General features: G+C 36.9%; 1 protein-coding gene across 1 annotated transcript; it reads right to left on the reverse strand.

The window, feature by feature from the left end:
* Window positions 1-2,284: 2,284 nt before the first annotated feature.
* CENPW (centromere protein W) lies at window positions 2,285-13,729 on the reverse strand. The gene is made up of 3 exons (XM_082633966.1): window positions 13,429-13,729; window positions 5,443-5,556; window positions 2,285-3,580 (listed from the first exon to the last, which is right to left on the reverse strand). The coding sequence occupies exons 1-3, from the start codon at window positions 13,552-13,554 to the stop codon at window positions 3,554-3,556; spliced, it is 267 nt and encodes an 88-aa protein (XP_082490092.1). The 5' UTR covers window positions 13,555-13,729; the 3' UTR covers window positions 2,285-3,553.
* Window positions 13,730-14,307: the final 578 nt, after the last annotated feature.

A 14,307-nucleotide genomic window follows, 5' to 3' on the forward strand; every position in this document is an offset into this window, starting at 1 on the left:
CCCGAATAGCCAAAGCAATCTTAAGAAAGAAAAACGGAGCTGGAGGAATCAGGCTTCCGGACTTCAGGCTATACTACAAAGCTACAGTAATCAAGACAGTATGCTACTGGCACAAAAACAGAAATATAGATCAATGGAACAGGATAGAAATCCCAGAGATGAACCACACACATATGGTCACCTTATCTTTGATAAAGGAGGGAAGAATATACAATGGAGAAAAGACAGCCCCTTCAATAAGTGGTGCTGGGAAAACTGGACAGCTACATGTAAAAGAATGAAATTAGAACACTCCCTAACACGATACACAAAAATAAACTCAAAATAGATTAAAGACCTAAATGTAAGGCCAGACACTATAAAACTCTTAGAGGAAAACATAGGTAGAACACTCTATGACATAAATCAAAGCAAGATCCTTTTTGACCCACCTCCTAGAGAAATGGAAATAAAGACAAAAATAAACAAATGGGACCTAATGAAACTTAAAAGCTTTTGCAAGCAAAGGAAACCATAAACAAGATGAACAGACAACCCTAAGAATGGAAGAAAATATTTGCCAATGAAGCAACTGATAAAGAATTAATCTCCAAAATATACAAGCAGCTCATGCAGCTCAATATCAAAAAAAAAAAAAAAAAACAAAAAACAACACCATCCAAAAATAGGCTGAAGATCTAAATAGACATTTCTCCAAAGAAGATATACAGATTGCCAACAAACATGAAAGGATGCCCAACATCACTAATCATTAGAGAAATACAAATCAAAACCACAATGAGGTATCACCTCACAAGGGTCAGAATGGCCATCATCAAAAAATCTACAAACAATAAATGCTGGAGAGGGTGTGGAGAAAAAGGAATCCTCTTGCACTGTTGGTGGGAATGTAAATTGATACAGCCACTATGGAGAACAGTATGGAGGTTCCTTAAAAAACTAAAAATACAACTACCATACGACCCAGCAATCCCACTACTGGGCATATACCTGAGAAAACCATAATTCAAAAAGAGTCACGTACCACAGTGTTCATTGCAGCACTATTTACAATAGCCAGGACACGGAAGCAACCTAATGTCCACTGACAGATGAATGGATAAAGAAGACATGGCACATATATACAATAGAATATTACTCAGGCATAAAAAGAAATGAAATTGAGTTATTTGTAGTGAGGTAGATGGATCTAGAATCTGTCATACAGAGTCAAGTAAGTCAGGAAAAGAAAAGCAAATACCGTATGCTAACAGATATATATGGAATAAAAAAAAAATGGTTCTGAAGAACCTAGGGGCAGGACAGGAATAAAGATGTAGACATAGAGAATGGACTTGATGACACGAGGACGGGGAACGGTAAGCTGAGACGAAGTGAGAGAGTAGCATTGACACATATACACTACCAAATGTAAAACAGATAGCTAATGGCAAGCAGTCGCATAGCACAGGGAGATCAGCTCAGTGCTTTGTGACCACCTAGAGGGGTGGGATAGGGAGGGTGGGAGGGGATATGGGGATATATGTATACATATAGCTGATTCACTTTTTTATACAGCAGCAACTAACACAACATTGTAAGCAATTATACTTCAATAAAGATGTTTAAAAAAAACTGCAATAACAAAAAAGGGTAAGTTTAAAAAATCATACAGGAGAAAATCTATAAGATGTAGGGCTTGGTGAAGAGTTCTTAAGCATGACATCAACAGCATGAAAATAAATAAATAAAAAATAAATTGGACCTCATCAAAAGTGAAAATCATTGACCTTTGAAAGATACTGTTTAAGGATAAAAGGCAAGCTACAGAATAGAAGAAAATATTTGCAAACCACGTGTCTGACCAAAGACCTATACCTAGAGAACTCTCAAAATTCAACATTAGAAAAACAAATAGAAAATGGGCAAAAGAAATGAAGAAACATTTTACTAAAGAGAAAAAATGGATGACGAACATATGAAAATATGTGCAACATCATTAGCCATTAGGGAAATGTAAATTAAAAACCATGATTAGACATTCGTAGCAGAACAGCTAAAATAAAAAATAATACCAAATGTTCATGAGAAGGAGGAAAAAATGACTCTCTCATAAACTGCTAATGGGAATACAAAATGGTACAGCCATTCTGGAAAATACTTTGGCCATTTCTTTTTGAAAAACTAAACACATACTTACCATTAAACCCAGCAATCACATTCCTGGGCATTTATCCCAGAGAAATGAAAACTGTATAAAAACTGGTACACAACTGTTCACAACAGCTTTATTTGTGATAGCCCAAAACTAGAAATAATCAAAATATCCCTCAGTGAGTAAATAGCTGTACAAACTGTGGTACATAAATACCATGGAATATGACGACTCAGTAATAAAAAGGAACAAATTGCTACATGCAACAACTTGGAGGATCAAGAGAGTTATGCTGAGTGAAAAAAACAAATTCCCAAAAGTAATACCTGTATGATTGCATCACAATGGCAAAATTATAGACATGGAGAACAGTCTAGTGGTTGCCACGGCTTAGGGATGGTGGAAATAGGAAGGGGAGTGTTGTGTGTGCAGTGGACATGGGGAGCTGGGTGTAATTTATAAAAGAACAGCATGATGGAGAAGTCTGTGATGATGAAATAATTCTGTATCTTGACTGTAGTGGTGGTTACACAGATCTCCAAATGTACTGAAATGGTACAGAATTATACACACACTGTACCAAGTTAAATTCCTGGTTTTGATATTGTACTGTAATTATTTAAGATGTAGGCACTGGGAGAAAACTGGATATAGAGTACACGTGGACCTCTCTGTACTATTTTTGCAACTTCAAGTTGCAATCTATAATTATTTCAAAATAAAAAGTTAAAAACACAACTATTAGATGATATGCAAAAAATTCTAAAAAATTTCTTGGGGGTTTCCCCAAGAATACCCATCTATTAAATCTGTGTGACTTGAAGAAAATACGTCAATTTGCTCTGTAATTTTTTTTTTTTTTTTGGTTTTGGAGGGAAATAGGTTTTTGAAAACACCCTGCTGGTGTTTACAGTTGAGAAATTATATTATTACACTATTGGCCTAAATAAAAGTAGACTGCATTGCTTATACAAAGGCATTAAACAGTTAAAATATTTAAAATACACCTAGATTTGACTGCACATTGTCTTCCTTCATAGATTAAATTGATTCCATAGTTAACTGTGGCTAAATCTAAATACTTATAAACTTAATTGTAAGAAATACATCTCTTCAAGCTACTTCACACACTAAGATTTCATTTTGATATGTAAAACATCTGCAATACCAACAGAAAGGGAAGTAGAATGAACTAAAGGCCACTTAAAATGAAACAATTCATCAAAAACAAAGCTTATATAGCTCTATGTGTATACTTGAGATATTTCAATACCAGTAAAAAACATACAAACACACACATCCTTCAGCTAGCCAATATTTTAATACACAATATTAACTGCTATATAAAAAGTGCTTTCACGATCTGTTACCACCTAAAATAATACATCATATAATTTTCAAAAATGTGTTCTTTGACTTCTAACCTCTGCTCTTCTTTAGAATTACCTGTGAGGGGGAGAAAATGAAGATTCATATTATACCTATGCCAAATAAAACACAATTCCTCAACAAAAAGTTTAAAAGTCCTATGTGTATAGTATGCAAGTCTCTGAATTTATAAAACCCAATTTGGAATGTGATTAGGGAAACCTTTGCCTTATAAACGGTTTTAGACTTCTCTAAAATAGTATAATTCTCTCAAAGATTGTGAAACATGCCTAGATTCTCAAAATCTGGTTTTATAATAGTCACTTCTAGATGCTAATTTCTTCAGTTGTGCCAAAAGTGTCCAGATTAATGGCTCCCAACTTGAGGTTTATAGACAATTTAGTAATTCGGGGAGTTAAGGAATGTTCCAAAACTTGAAAAACCTATTATGACTCAGGCATTTAACAACTATAGAGCAATACAAATCCACTGCAACACCAAATTTCTTGTATTTAGGCTGGAATTATATCAGAGACCAAGACTAGTCATCTCAAGCTGAGAAGCTTGTTAGGCAGATAATTTTTAAGACATGAAGCCCATAAGAGAAATTAAACAAAATGAGATCTTAAGTTGTAAAAGACAAGGAACATTAGAGACCAGAATATATCCAAAAATATTTTAAAGAACTTAGCTACTTTTAGGTAAGTACACTTATAATTCATTAATAAAAACAAACCAACCCTAAATTTAAGACACACACATACACTCTTCAAGTTCTTAAGCCTTGCTTTACCTGCAGAAAGCACTTATATCAACTTTAATAGTACAGAAACTTGTTGAAATGTTTATAGTTGTAAGAGAATTTAAAGCCCCTTAAAAAATGCCAAGGCATGCCCATTTTAGGCTTCCACAGAGGTCACCAAATAGGTTTATACCCTAGGCCAGTACTTCTCTGTTCTACAAGAAGTTAGTATAGGGACTGCAAAAGAATACTATGTACTCAAATGAATTTACAAAATTCTAAGTATATTATATACCCAAATTTACGAAATGCTAAATTAAACAGAGTTCAACAAATTACTGGTGTATTTCTCATAACCTTTCATAACTTTACATAACTATAGTTATATAAAGACGTTACCATTGTGGGAAGTTGGATAAAAGGTACACTGGAACTCTCTACACTATTTTTGCACCTCCTGTGAGTCTATAATTATTTCAAAAATATTAAATGTTAAACAAAAAAAGCCTATAAAGAGGTAAACTGTCAAAAATGAGTCTCTCTCACACATCATCCTCCAGTCAACCATGTGCCAATTTCTTGCATATTCTTACAGAAACAAGCTCTCTATACGAAACATTATGGCTATTCAAGGAGGTATAGTATGTTAGGTTATACAAACTTATCTGACCCCAGAAGCCTTTTACATTGGGGCATCTATTAACATCAAGTGAAAGTAATCTTGGGAACATATATGGGAAAAACTCTGCCCTAGGCATCACACTATTACATTATACAGAAATATCAGTAAGAAGCAATCTTCTCTGCTTATATAAGCAATATGATTCAGAAGTCACTCAAATCTCAAAACAAATGTAGAAAAATCATTAGGTAAACTTAAAATGATCAAGAAGAAAGTTTTGATAAATTTCAAGGTAATAAACCTTCTTAGCTATACATAGGCTACTACATATCACACAGATTAGCAGTCAAACACTTATTTTCCCCTAAATGGCAATAAAGCAATGGCCATGAATCTTTCCATCAGAAATCCATAATATACATAATAAAAAAAACCTAACTCTGTAATTAAAACCCATGAAAAGCCAAGCATCAACTCACTCAACAAAACTGAATAAGGAATCTAAACCAGGCAGAGGTGACGAACTAGGTGGTGTTTTAAGGCAACAGTGCTCAAGAAAAGAAATTCAGATCTTACCTTTGCTGCAGCCAGTACATGCTCCTTTTTAATGACTCCACACTTATTCTCACAAGCATTTGTCCGAGCCTCTTCTGCTAATCGATGAACAAAGAGTAAACAGTTCAGATGCACCTTTAAAAGAGAAAATGCAAAAGGATTTTTAAGCTCAAACACTGATGTTTTGAAATAATGACTTTTAAAAAGAATATCCCCGGGCTTCCCTGGTGGCGCAGTGGTTAAGAATCCACTTGCCAATGTAGGGGACACGGGTTCGAGCCCTGGTCCGGGAAGATCCCACATATCGTGGAGCAACGAAGCCCATGAGCCACAACTACTGAGCCTGCACTCTAGAGCCCACGAGCCACAACTACTGAGCCCACGCACTGCATCTACTGAAGCCCACGTGCCATAGAGCCCATGCTCCGTAACAAGAGAAGCCACCGCAATGAGAAGCCCACATACTGCAACGAAGAGTAGCCCCCGCTCACAGCAACTAGAGAAAGCCGCATGCAGCTATGAAGACCCAACATAGCCAAAAATAATAAATAAGTAAAAATAAATTTATAAGAAATAAAAAAATTAAAAAATAAAAAGAATATCCCCAATTTTAATGCTGTACTATTTACTACTGCGATTACATCAATTAACCTTTATTTAAAGTAACAGAATTAAGTTTAATATATGTCCATCTTAAGATTCCATAAAAAAGAGACTTAGTTATTACAATACATGAAACAAGTCTATGTAAAGCTGACGAAAGGCCATAGACAATAACATTACTCTAAAGGATCATTACATCAAAACTTAGGTAGGTCTCTATTAAGAAAAAATATTCCTGTTTCCCATTCCAACTAAATTTAAGTTTCCAATGTAATTTAAAATTTCCCCCGGATTAAAAAAACATATCAAATATTGTATTTAAAGCTAGTCATCTCTCATTCTACAATCCAAGGTATAAAGATTTTGTAACCAGATATTTAATTTGAAATATCTAATCAAAAACATGTTAATAATTGAAATTTTAAAAGTTCACTAGTAGAAGGAAAGAAATCATAAAGATCAGAGCAGAAATAAATGAAGTAGAAACAAAGAAAACAATAACAAAGATCAATAAAACTAAAAGCTGATTCTTTGAGAAGATACACAAAATTGATAAACCTTTAGCCAGACTCATCAAGAAAAAGAGGGAGAGGACTCAAATCAGTAAAATTAGAAATGAACAAGGAGAAGTTACAACGGACACCACAGAAATACAAAGCATCCTAAGAGACTACTGCAAGCAAATCCATGCCAATAAAATGGACAACCTGGAAGAAATGGACAAATTCTTAGAACGGTATAACCTTCCAAGACTGAACCAGGAAGAAACAGAAAATATAAATAGACCCATCACAAGTAATGAAATTGAAACTGTGATTAAATATCTTCCAACAAACAAAAGTCCAGGACCAGATGGCTTCACAGGTGAATTCTATCAAACATTTAGAGAAGAGCTAACACCCATCCTTCTCAAACTCTTCCAAAAAACTGCACAGGAAAGAACACTCCCAGACTCATTCTACGAGGCCACCATCACCCCGATACCAAAACCAGACAAAGATAACGACAAAAAGGAAAATTACGGACCAATATCACTGATGAACATAGATGCAAAAATCCTCAACAAAATCCTAGCAAACAGAATCCAGCAACACATTAAAAGGATCATACACCATGATCAAGTGGGATTTATCCCACGGATGCAAGAATTCTTCAGTAAAAAATCAACGTGGGGCTTCCCTGGTGGCGCAGTGGTTGTGAGTCCGCCTGTCAATGCAGGGGACACAGGTTTGTGCCCCAGTCCTGGAAGATCCCACATGCCTTGGAGCGGCTGGGCCCGTGAGCCATTCCCGCTGAGCCTGCGCGTCCTCAGCCTGTGCTCCGCAACTGAAGAGGCCACAACAGTGAGAGGCCCACGTACCGAAAAAAAAAAACAAAACAATGTGATCCACCATATTAACAAATTGAAGAATAAAAACAATATGATCATCTCAAAAGATGCTGAAAAAGCTTCTGACAAAATTCAACATCCATTTATAATAAAAACACTCCAGAAAGTGGGCATAGAGGAAACCTACCTCAACATCATAAAGGCCATATATGACAAACCCACAGCAAACATCATTCTCAACAGTGAAAAACTGAAACCATTTCCTCTAAGATCAGTAACAAGACAAGGTTGTCCACTCTCACCACTATTATTCAACATAGTTTTGGAAGTTTTAACCACAGCAATCGGAGAAGAAAAAGAAATAAAAGGAACCCAAATCGGAAAAGAAGTAAAGCTGTCCCTGTTTGCAGATGACATGATACTATACATAGAGAATCCTAAAGATGCTACCAGAAAACTACTAGAGCTAATCAATGCATTTGGTAAAGTTGCAGGATACAAAATTAATGCACAGAAATCTCTTGCATTCCTATACACTAACAACGAAAGATCAGAAAGAGAAATTAAGGAAAGAATCCCCTTCACCATTGCAACAACAACAACAAAAATACCTAGGAATAAAGCTACCTAAGGAGGTAAAAAACCTGTCCTCAGAAAACTATAAGACACTGATGAAAGAAATCAAAGATGACACAAACAGATGGGGAGATATACCATGTTCTTAGATTGGAAGAATCAATATTGTGAAAATGACTATACTACCCAAAGCAATCTACAGATTTGATGCAATCCTTATCAAATTACCAATGGCATTTTTTTTTTTTTTTACAGAACTAGAACAAACAATCTTAAAATTTGTATGGAGACACAAAAGAGCCCGAATAGCCACAGCAATCTTGAGGGAAAAAAACAGAGGTGGAGGAATTAGACTCCCTGACTTCACACTATACTACAAATCAAGACAATATGGTACTGAAACAAAAAGAGAAATACAGATCAAGGGAACAGGATAGAAGTCCCATAGATAAACCCACGCACCTATGGTCAACTAATCTATGACAAAGGAGGCAAGGAGATACAATGGAGAAAAGACAGTCTCTTCAATAAGTGGTGCTGGGAAAACTGGACAGCTACATGTCAAAGAATGAAATTAGAACACTCCCTAACACCATACACAAAAGTAAACTCAAAATGGATTAAACACCTAAATGTAAGACCAGACCAGACACTATAAAACTCTTAGACGAAACCATAGGAAGAATACCCTTTGACATAAATCAAAGCAAGATCTTTTTTGACCCACCTCCTAGAGTAATGGAAATCAAAACAAAAATAAACAAATGGGACCTAATGAAACTTAAAAGCTTTTGCACAGCAAAGGAAACTATGAACAAGATGAAAAGACAACCCTCAGAATGGGAGAAAATATTTGCAAACAAATCAACGGACAAAGGATTAATCTCCAAAATATATAAACAGCTCATACAGCTCAATATTAAAAACACAAGCAACCCAATCAAAAAATGGGCAGTAGACCTAAATAGACATTTCTCCAAAGAAGACATACAGATGGCCAAAAGGCACATGAAAAGATGCTCAACATGACTAATTATTAGAGAAATGCAAATCAAAACCACATTGAGGTATCATCTCACACCAGTTAGAATGGGCATCATCAGAAAGTCTACAAACAACAAATATTGGAGAGGGTGTAAATAAAAGGGAACCCTCTTGCATTGTTGGTGGGAATGCAAATTGATACAGCCACTATGGAGAACAGTATGGAGGTTTCGTAAAAAACTAAAAACAGAATTACAATATGAGCCAGAAATCTCAGTACTGGGCATATACCCAGAGAAAACCATAATTCAAAAAGACACATGCACCCCAATGTTCATTGCAGCACTGTTTAAAACAGCCAGGTCATGGAAGCAACCTAAATGCCCACCAACAGACAAATGCATAAAGAAGATGTGGTACATATATACAATGGAATATTACCCAACCATCAAAGGGAACAAAATTGGGTCATCTGTAGAGACATGGATGGACCTAGAGACTGTCATACAGAATGAGGTAAGTCAGAAAGAGAAGAACAAATATTGTATATTAATGCATATATTTGGAATCTAGAAAAATAGTACAGATGAACCAGTTTGCAAGGCAGAAGTAGAGACACAAATGTAGAGAACAAATGTATGGACATCAAGGGGGGAAAGTGGGGGCGGGGATGAATTGGGAGATTGGGATTGACATATATACACTAATGTATAAAACTGATAGCTAGTAAGAACTTGCTGTATAAAAAAATAAAATTAAAGAAAAACACACAATACTTAACTCTCCCCAACAGTTCACCAAATGTTAAAAAACTAGGTAATGTGGTGCTTTAAATTATTATGCAGAAATCTTTAGTGGATTGTTATAGATGTTTAAGAATATTTTAGTGATATTTGGGGCAAGCAGAGGAGTTTGGGAATTTAAATTTAACATGATAAAGAAACTATGGAAGGAGATATTCTTTTGGTACTTTTTGATGCACTGTCTTGTTTAATTCTCACAAGAACTCTGAGCTAAATCACCCAATCCTGATTCTCTACAATATACCATGTCATTCAAAATTTCTTTAAACTTCCAATGATATACCATTTCCCTCTGCAACAAAAGTACTCCATAACATGGCTCAATTTCCTCCGTTAATCTGTATTTTCTACTTCTAAAGTTAAATATCTTCCAGATGCCTCAAGAAAAATTCCAAATTCCTTAGTACTAAACCCCACTTGACTAGGCTTTTTTAATTTCATCTCTCACCTTTCCCAACTTTCAGTTCTATACTAGGTCTTTTGAATTTCTTTCAGTATTCAAATATAAGTTTGCCTACAGCCGTGCTACTGGTTTACAGACTTCTCTGAAAAGCCCAATTCCTCCCAATACGTAAGGTTATATAGATCCATGGCACCCTGAACTTCTTATCACTATACATACTACATACATTAGGCAGCAATTTCTCACCTGTCTTCTTCAATGTACTATAAGGGCTAAACCATGTCTATCTTCCCAGACATTATATTCCCAGTGACCTTTAGCCCATGGCCCAATATGCAGTATGTAGTCAATTATTATTGCATGAACAAAAGATCCATCCATATCTCCCCAAATTAGGCAAAAAAAATTTTTTAGCCAATCCCAAATAAACCACACTCTGTTTTGAGGCTTGAGTCCTTTACTCTTCATGGGCATGAACCATAGATACTGAATTAATATTACTTTTTCTTATGTCAGAATGTTTTTTTAACAACCTATTTCTCTGTATTAAAACAGTTAATTGAGTGGTGTCACTCAAGTGCACTAAGGTTTAAATTAAAATGGTCAGAACAAAAGCAAATTTTATGGTTTCAGCTAGACATTCAATCCTGAAAGCCATTCCATCAAGAACTTACACTTTGGAAAAATAAAAAAAATAGCTTGCTTGAAAGGTAAACCAAAAGATAATTTACAAAGAGGTATCCATTTGACAGTCTCAGGTGACCAAAAGACTGGGCCAGCCTGACTTCTTCCCCACTTCCTCACAGCACTTCTGAGTTTTACATAAACTGTAAGTACCCAGATATTTGCACAATATTCCTTAGTGATAAATCTAAAAACTGAGTCACAAGAAAGCCGAACAATTTGAGATTAATATACACTCACTAGTATTGGCCCTGGTGATATACAATCAAATAAGTCATAAAATAAAACAACAATAAAAAGCCAGTGCAGAAGAATATGAAGTAACACAAGGAAGTTATAAGTAAAATGTTAGAAATATCTATCCACATACAGTCATCATCACTCCCAACTTTAACTGTACACTCAGAACGTTCAAGGTATTATGCTAAACACCAGGAATACAACAAGTTCCCAATTCAAAGTTCCCAGTCCGATGGGAGAATGAAACCTAATTAAAGACAAATGTGTGACAGTAGATGATATTGGAAGGTAAGGTTGATGCTTTCTAAGACCATGAAGGATGGCTTCACTGAATAACAGACATTTGAACTGAATTTTGAACTAACTGAAGTTTGAGAAGCGGAGTAGAGTGAGGACATCTTCAAACAGAAGAAATATCTTATGCAGAGACGTCATAAAAGTAGATGAGTTCTGTGTTAAAGATAATGGAAGACACAAAAGGAGATATGTGTGGTTCCTTCCCCTCAAGAAGCTGCATACCGCACTGGGAGACAACACTGACATATAGAACTTAGAGAATAGTGTCAGGGTCCCAGTAGCTACACTGTATGATGTACACTCTTACAGCTATCAAAGTTCACAAAACAAAACAGACTACCTTAATTGTAGAGAAGTTTATGGATGATGTGGGACACCTGCTGTGTAAGACAATTAAGTACCAATGGCAAGCAGAAAACCATAAGTAAAGAAACCAGAGTGATACATGGCATATACAAGACAGTGAAGGAGAAATTATGAAAGCCAAAGACAAGCATACAATCTAGTAATAGACGGTAGCAAAAAGAACTTCCATTCCCTTTCCACTGCAAATGCTTAGAATCTCACCTCCCCTTCTTTCCTGTACCACCTGGATCCCACTCCACAATAGAGTCCTCCTGTCCAGGGATCACCTGGGGCAGGCAAGTGTGGATGTGGGAGGAATCTGACTACTTGAGACATTTCTGCCCAACAATCTACACGAGCTGGTAGTCTCCTAGATTCTAGAGCAGGTACATTTCCTCCCCCCCACCATTTATTGAAAGAACCCCAGCACCAGTGAAGACTTCAGAATAAATTACCTAAAATTCTTTTGAAAATCAATTTCACTTTAATACAGCTCACTTGTGCCACCTTAATCACCACCTTGGGGGAAGGAGGGTAATAAAACAGTATATATTGTCTTTTCTTACAGGGTCTAAAAAAGGAACAAGAAAGGACAGGAGATATTAGAAGGTCTACTTTTCCAAGGAAAAAAAAAAAACAGTTGTTTTGGCTCAGAGAAAGGAAAAGTGAAGACAATTCTATAGTAATTTATTAAAAATAGAAACCCTAAAATTAGGGGAGGCAGTAGAGAGCTGGCAGAAGCTGTAGAGAAAAGAGGTGGGGGGGGGACGACAATGTAGCTTAAGAAGAGATGGAATGATGTATTGTGAAGCCACCCTCGGTGCCATATATCCCTATTATCCACAATTCTTTATCCTTGATCTCGGGGAAATTAGGTGCCCACCTGTAGTGGCTCCTTTACTCAAAGAGCTCTTGTAACAAACCACAGGAGGTGCCTCCTATGGTTTAAACCTAGGGAAACAGTGTTCATTCTGCTAGAGGGATATATATTCCAGGCATTCAACATAAAAACTCTTAATTTATTTCAAAACAGAAATATTACACAGTGGTTGTGGTTATTTATCATGTGAGCATTATGCTGCAGTTACTATGAGTCAGATAAACTTTTAATGGTTGGGCTTGAAAACTAAACAGGTGTTCTATTTGTCTAGGAAAACGAATTCATTTGGGAGCAGGCTACTTACAAATAAACTTTTGGATCAGGGTTCTTTAGTAAATAAGCTAAAGTAGAGGAAATAGGGCAATATATTTGTTTAACAACGTAAAAAAAAGGGGAAGAAAGGAAGGCAAGGAGAAAGGCACTTTTGAAAGGCATGTCAGTAATGTCTTTTACAATATTTAAATAAAAATAACCCAGCCTGAATTCCAAAATCTATTTTTTTAATGTATCTTTCGAACCTTTGCAAATTACACTAAGCACAGTACCAGGCTGTGCTCCTTAATAGCGATATTGAAAAACTATAAGCAGGAACTTAACGTTAGTTTTCTCCTTAAATTGATGTGGCTAATAGCCTCCTGTAAAAAAAAGGTCAGGATATCTACATTTCAGAGGGCCCCAAAACAACTCAGCATCAGGAATACTAACTGATATGGCAGGCTGGGGCAAACCCGCCCAGCTGTTGCTGCGAACACCTCAAACGTAGGCCTGAAAGCTAGATTGGCTGGGGGCGGCAAAATAAAGGCTGGGGGTTATTTCCCCTGTCTCCACCCCACTTCCAGTCCTAGAAGGGACAAAATCTTACCAGTAGGTCGCAATTTGTCTCCAGACGGAGGTGAGGCTTCCGTTGCTTGAGGACGCGCTTTAGAAAACCGCGGGGAGCCTTCCGCTTTATCAGCTTCCTCTGCGAGACTGTGGTCGAGAGCGCCATCCTCTCCCTCCGGCTCGGGCACCAGCTGCCTAAGCTTCCTAGGCCCTCCCTGCGCCGCACTGCAGCTCACGTTCTCGGGGACACCGAAAACCCCGACTCCTACTCTCCTACAGGCCCTGAGACCGGGCCGGAACGTTTGAATCCGCCGCCAATTGAGCGCGCCTGGCGCCCGGTAGTGACGTCAGCACGCTCAAGCCCCGCCCCCCCCGCGGCGTCTAGCTGTTGATGGAATACACCCTCGGTGGGCGCCCCGTGACGTCATAGACGGGCGAGCATTGCGGCTTTAGCCTTTAGCACTAGCTCTTTGAAACAATTTCTCCAGTGTTCGATAGAGACGTTGGGAAATTGTGGAAAATGTTGATATGCCAAAGCAGCCACACTTACTGTCCCAGCTTTCATTCTCTACTGAGCCTAATACCAATGAAAGAAAAAGTAGATGAATAGAAAGAAGTCTATGATGTTTCATCAGGATTCTTGAAGAACCAATGGCTTCCTAGCAAGGCATGATTTTCTGATATTACTAGCTAACGTTTTTCACTTTTACGTAATTTTATGTTATCTTATCTGAGGTCTTTTCATGATTCAAGCTTCTCTTTACAAATGCTGCTCCCTTTAATTTTAAGGCCCCTACATTTAACCTTGAAATAACTTCTGTTGTAGTTTAAATGCTACTTCATTGAATCCTTCTTTTCCAAGCAAATTAACTCTTCCATCTTCTGTGCTGCCCCTGTAAGTGGTTCTCAGACGTCATCG

This window comes from Mesoplodon mirus, assembly GCF_964341445.2.
Source record: "Mesoplodon mirus genome assembly, chromosome: 10".
Lineage (NCBI taxonomy): Eukaryota > Metazoa > Chordata > Mammalia > Artiodactyla > Ziphiidae > Mesoplodon > Mesoplodon mirus.

Bases quoted from the DNA above. Each gene is read 5' to 3' on its own strand.
- CENPW (XM_082633966.1), bottom strand. From the start codon at position 13,554: ATGGCGCTCTCGACCACAGTCTCGCAGAGGAAGCTGATAAAGCGGAAG. The intron at 5,557-13,428 runs GTAAGATTTTGT...TCTCTTTTAAAG, and splicing joins AGACAAATTGCGACCTACTG to GTGCATCTGAACTGTTTACT. The intron at 3,581-5,442 runs GTAAGATCTGAA...TCCCCCTCACAG, and splicing joins ATGTACTGGCTGCAGCAAAG to GTAATTCTAAAGAAGAGCAG.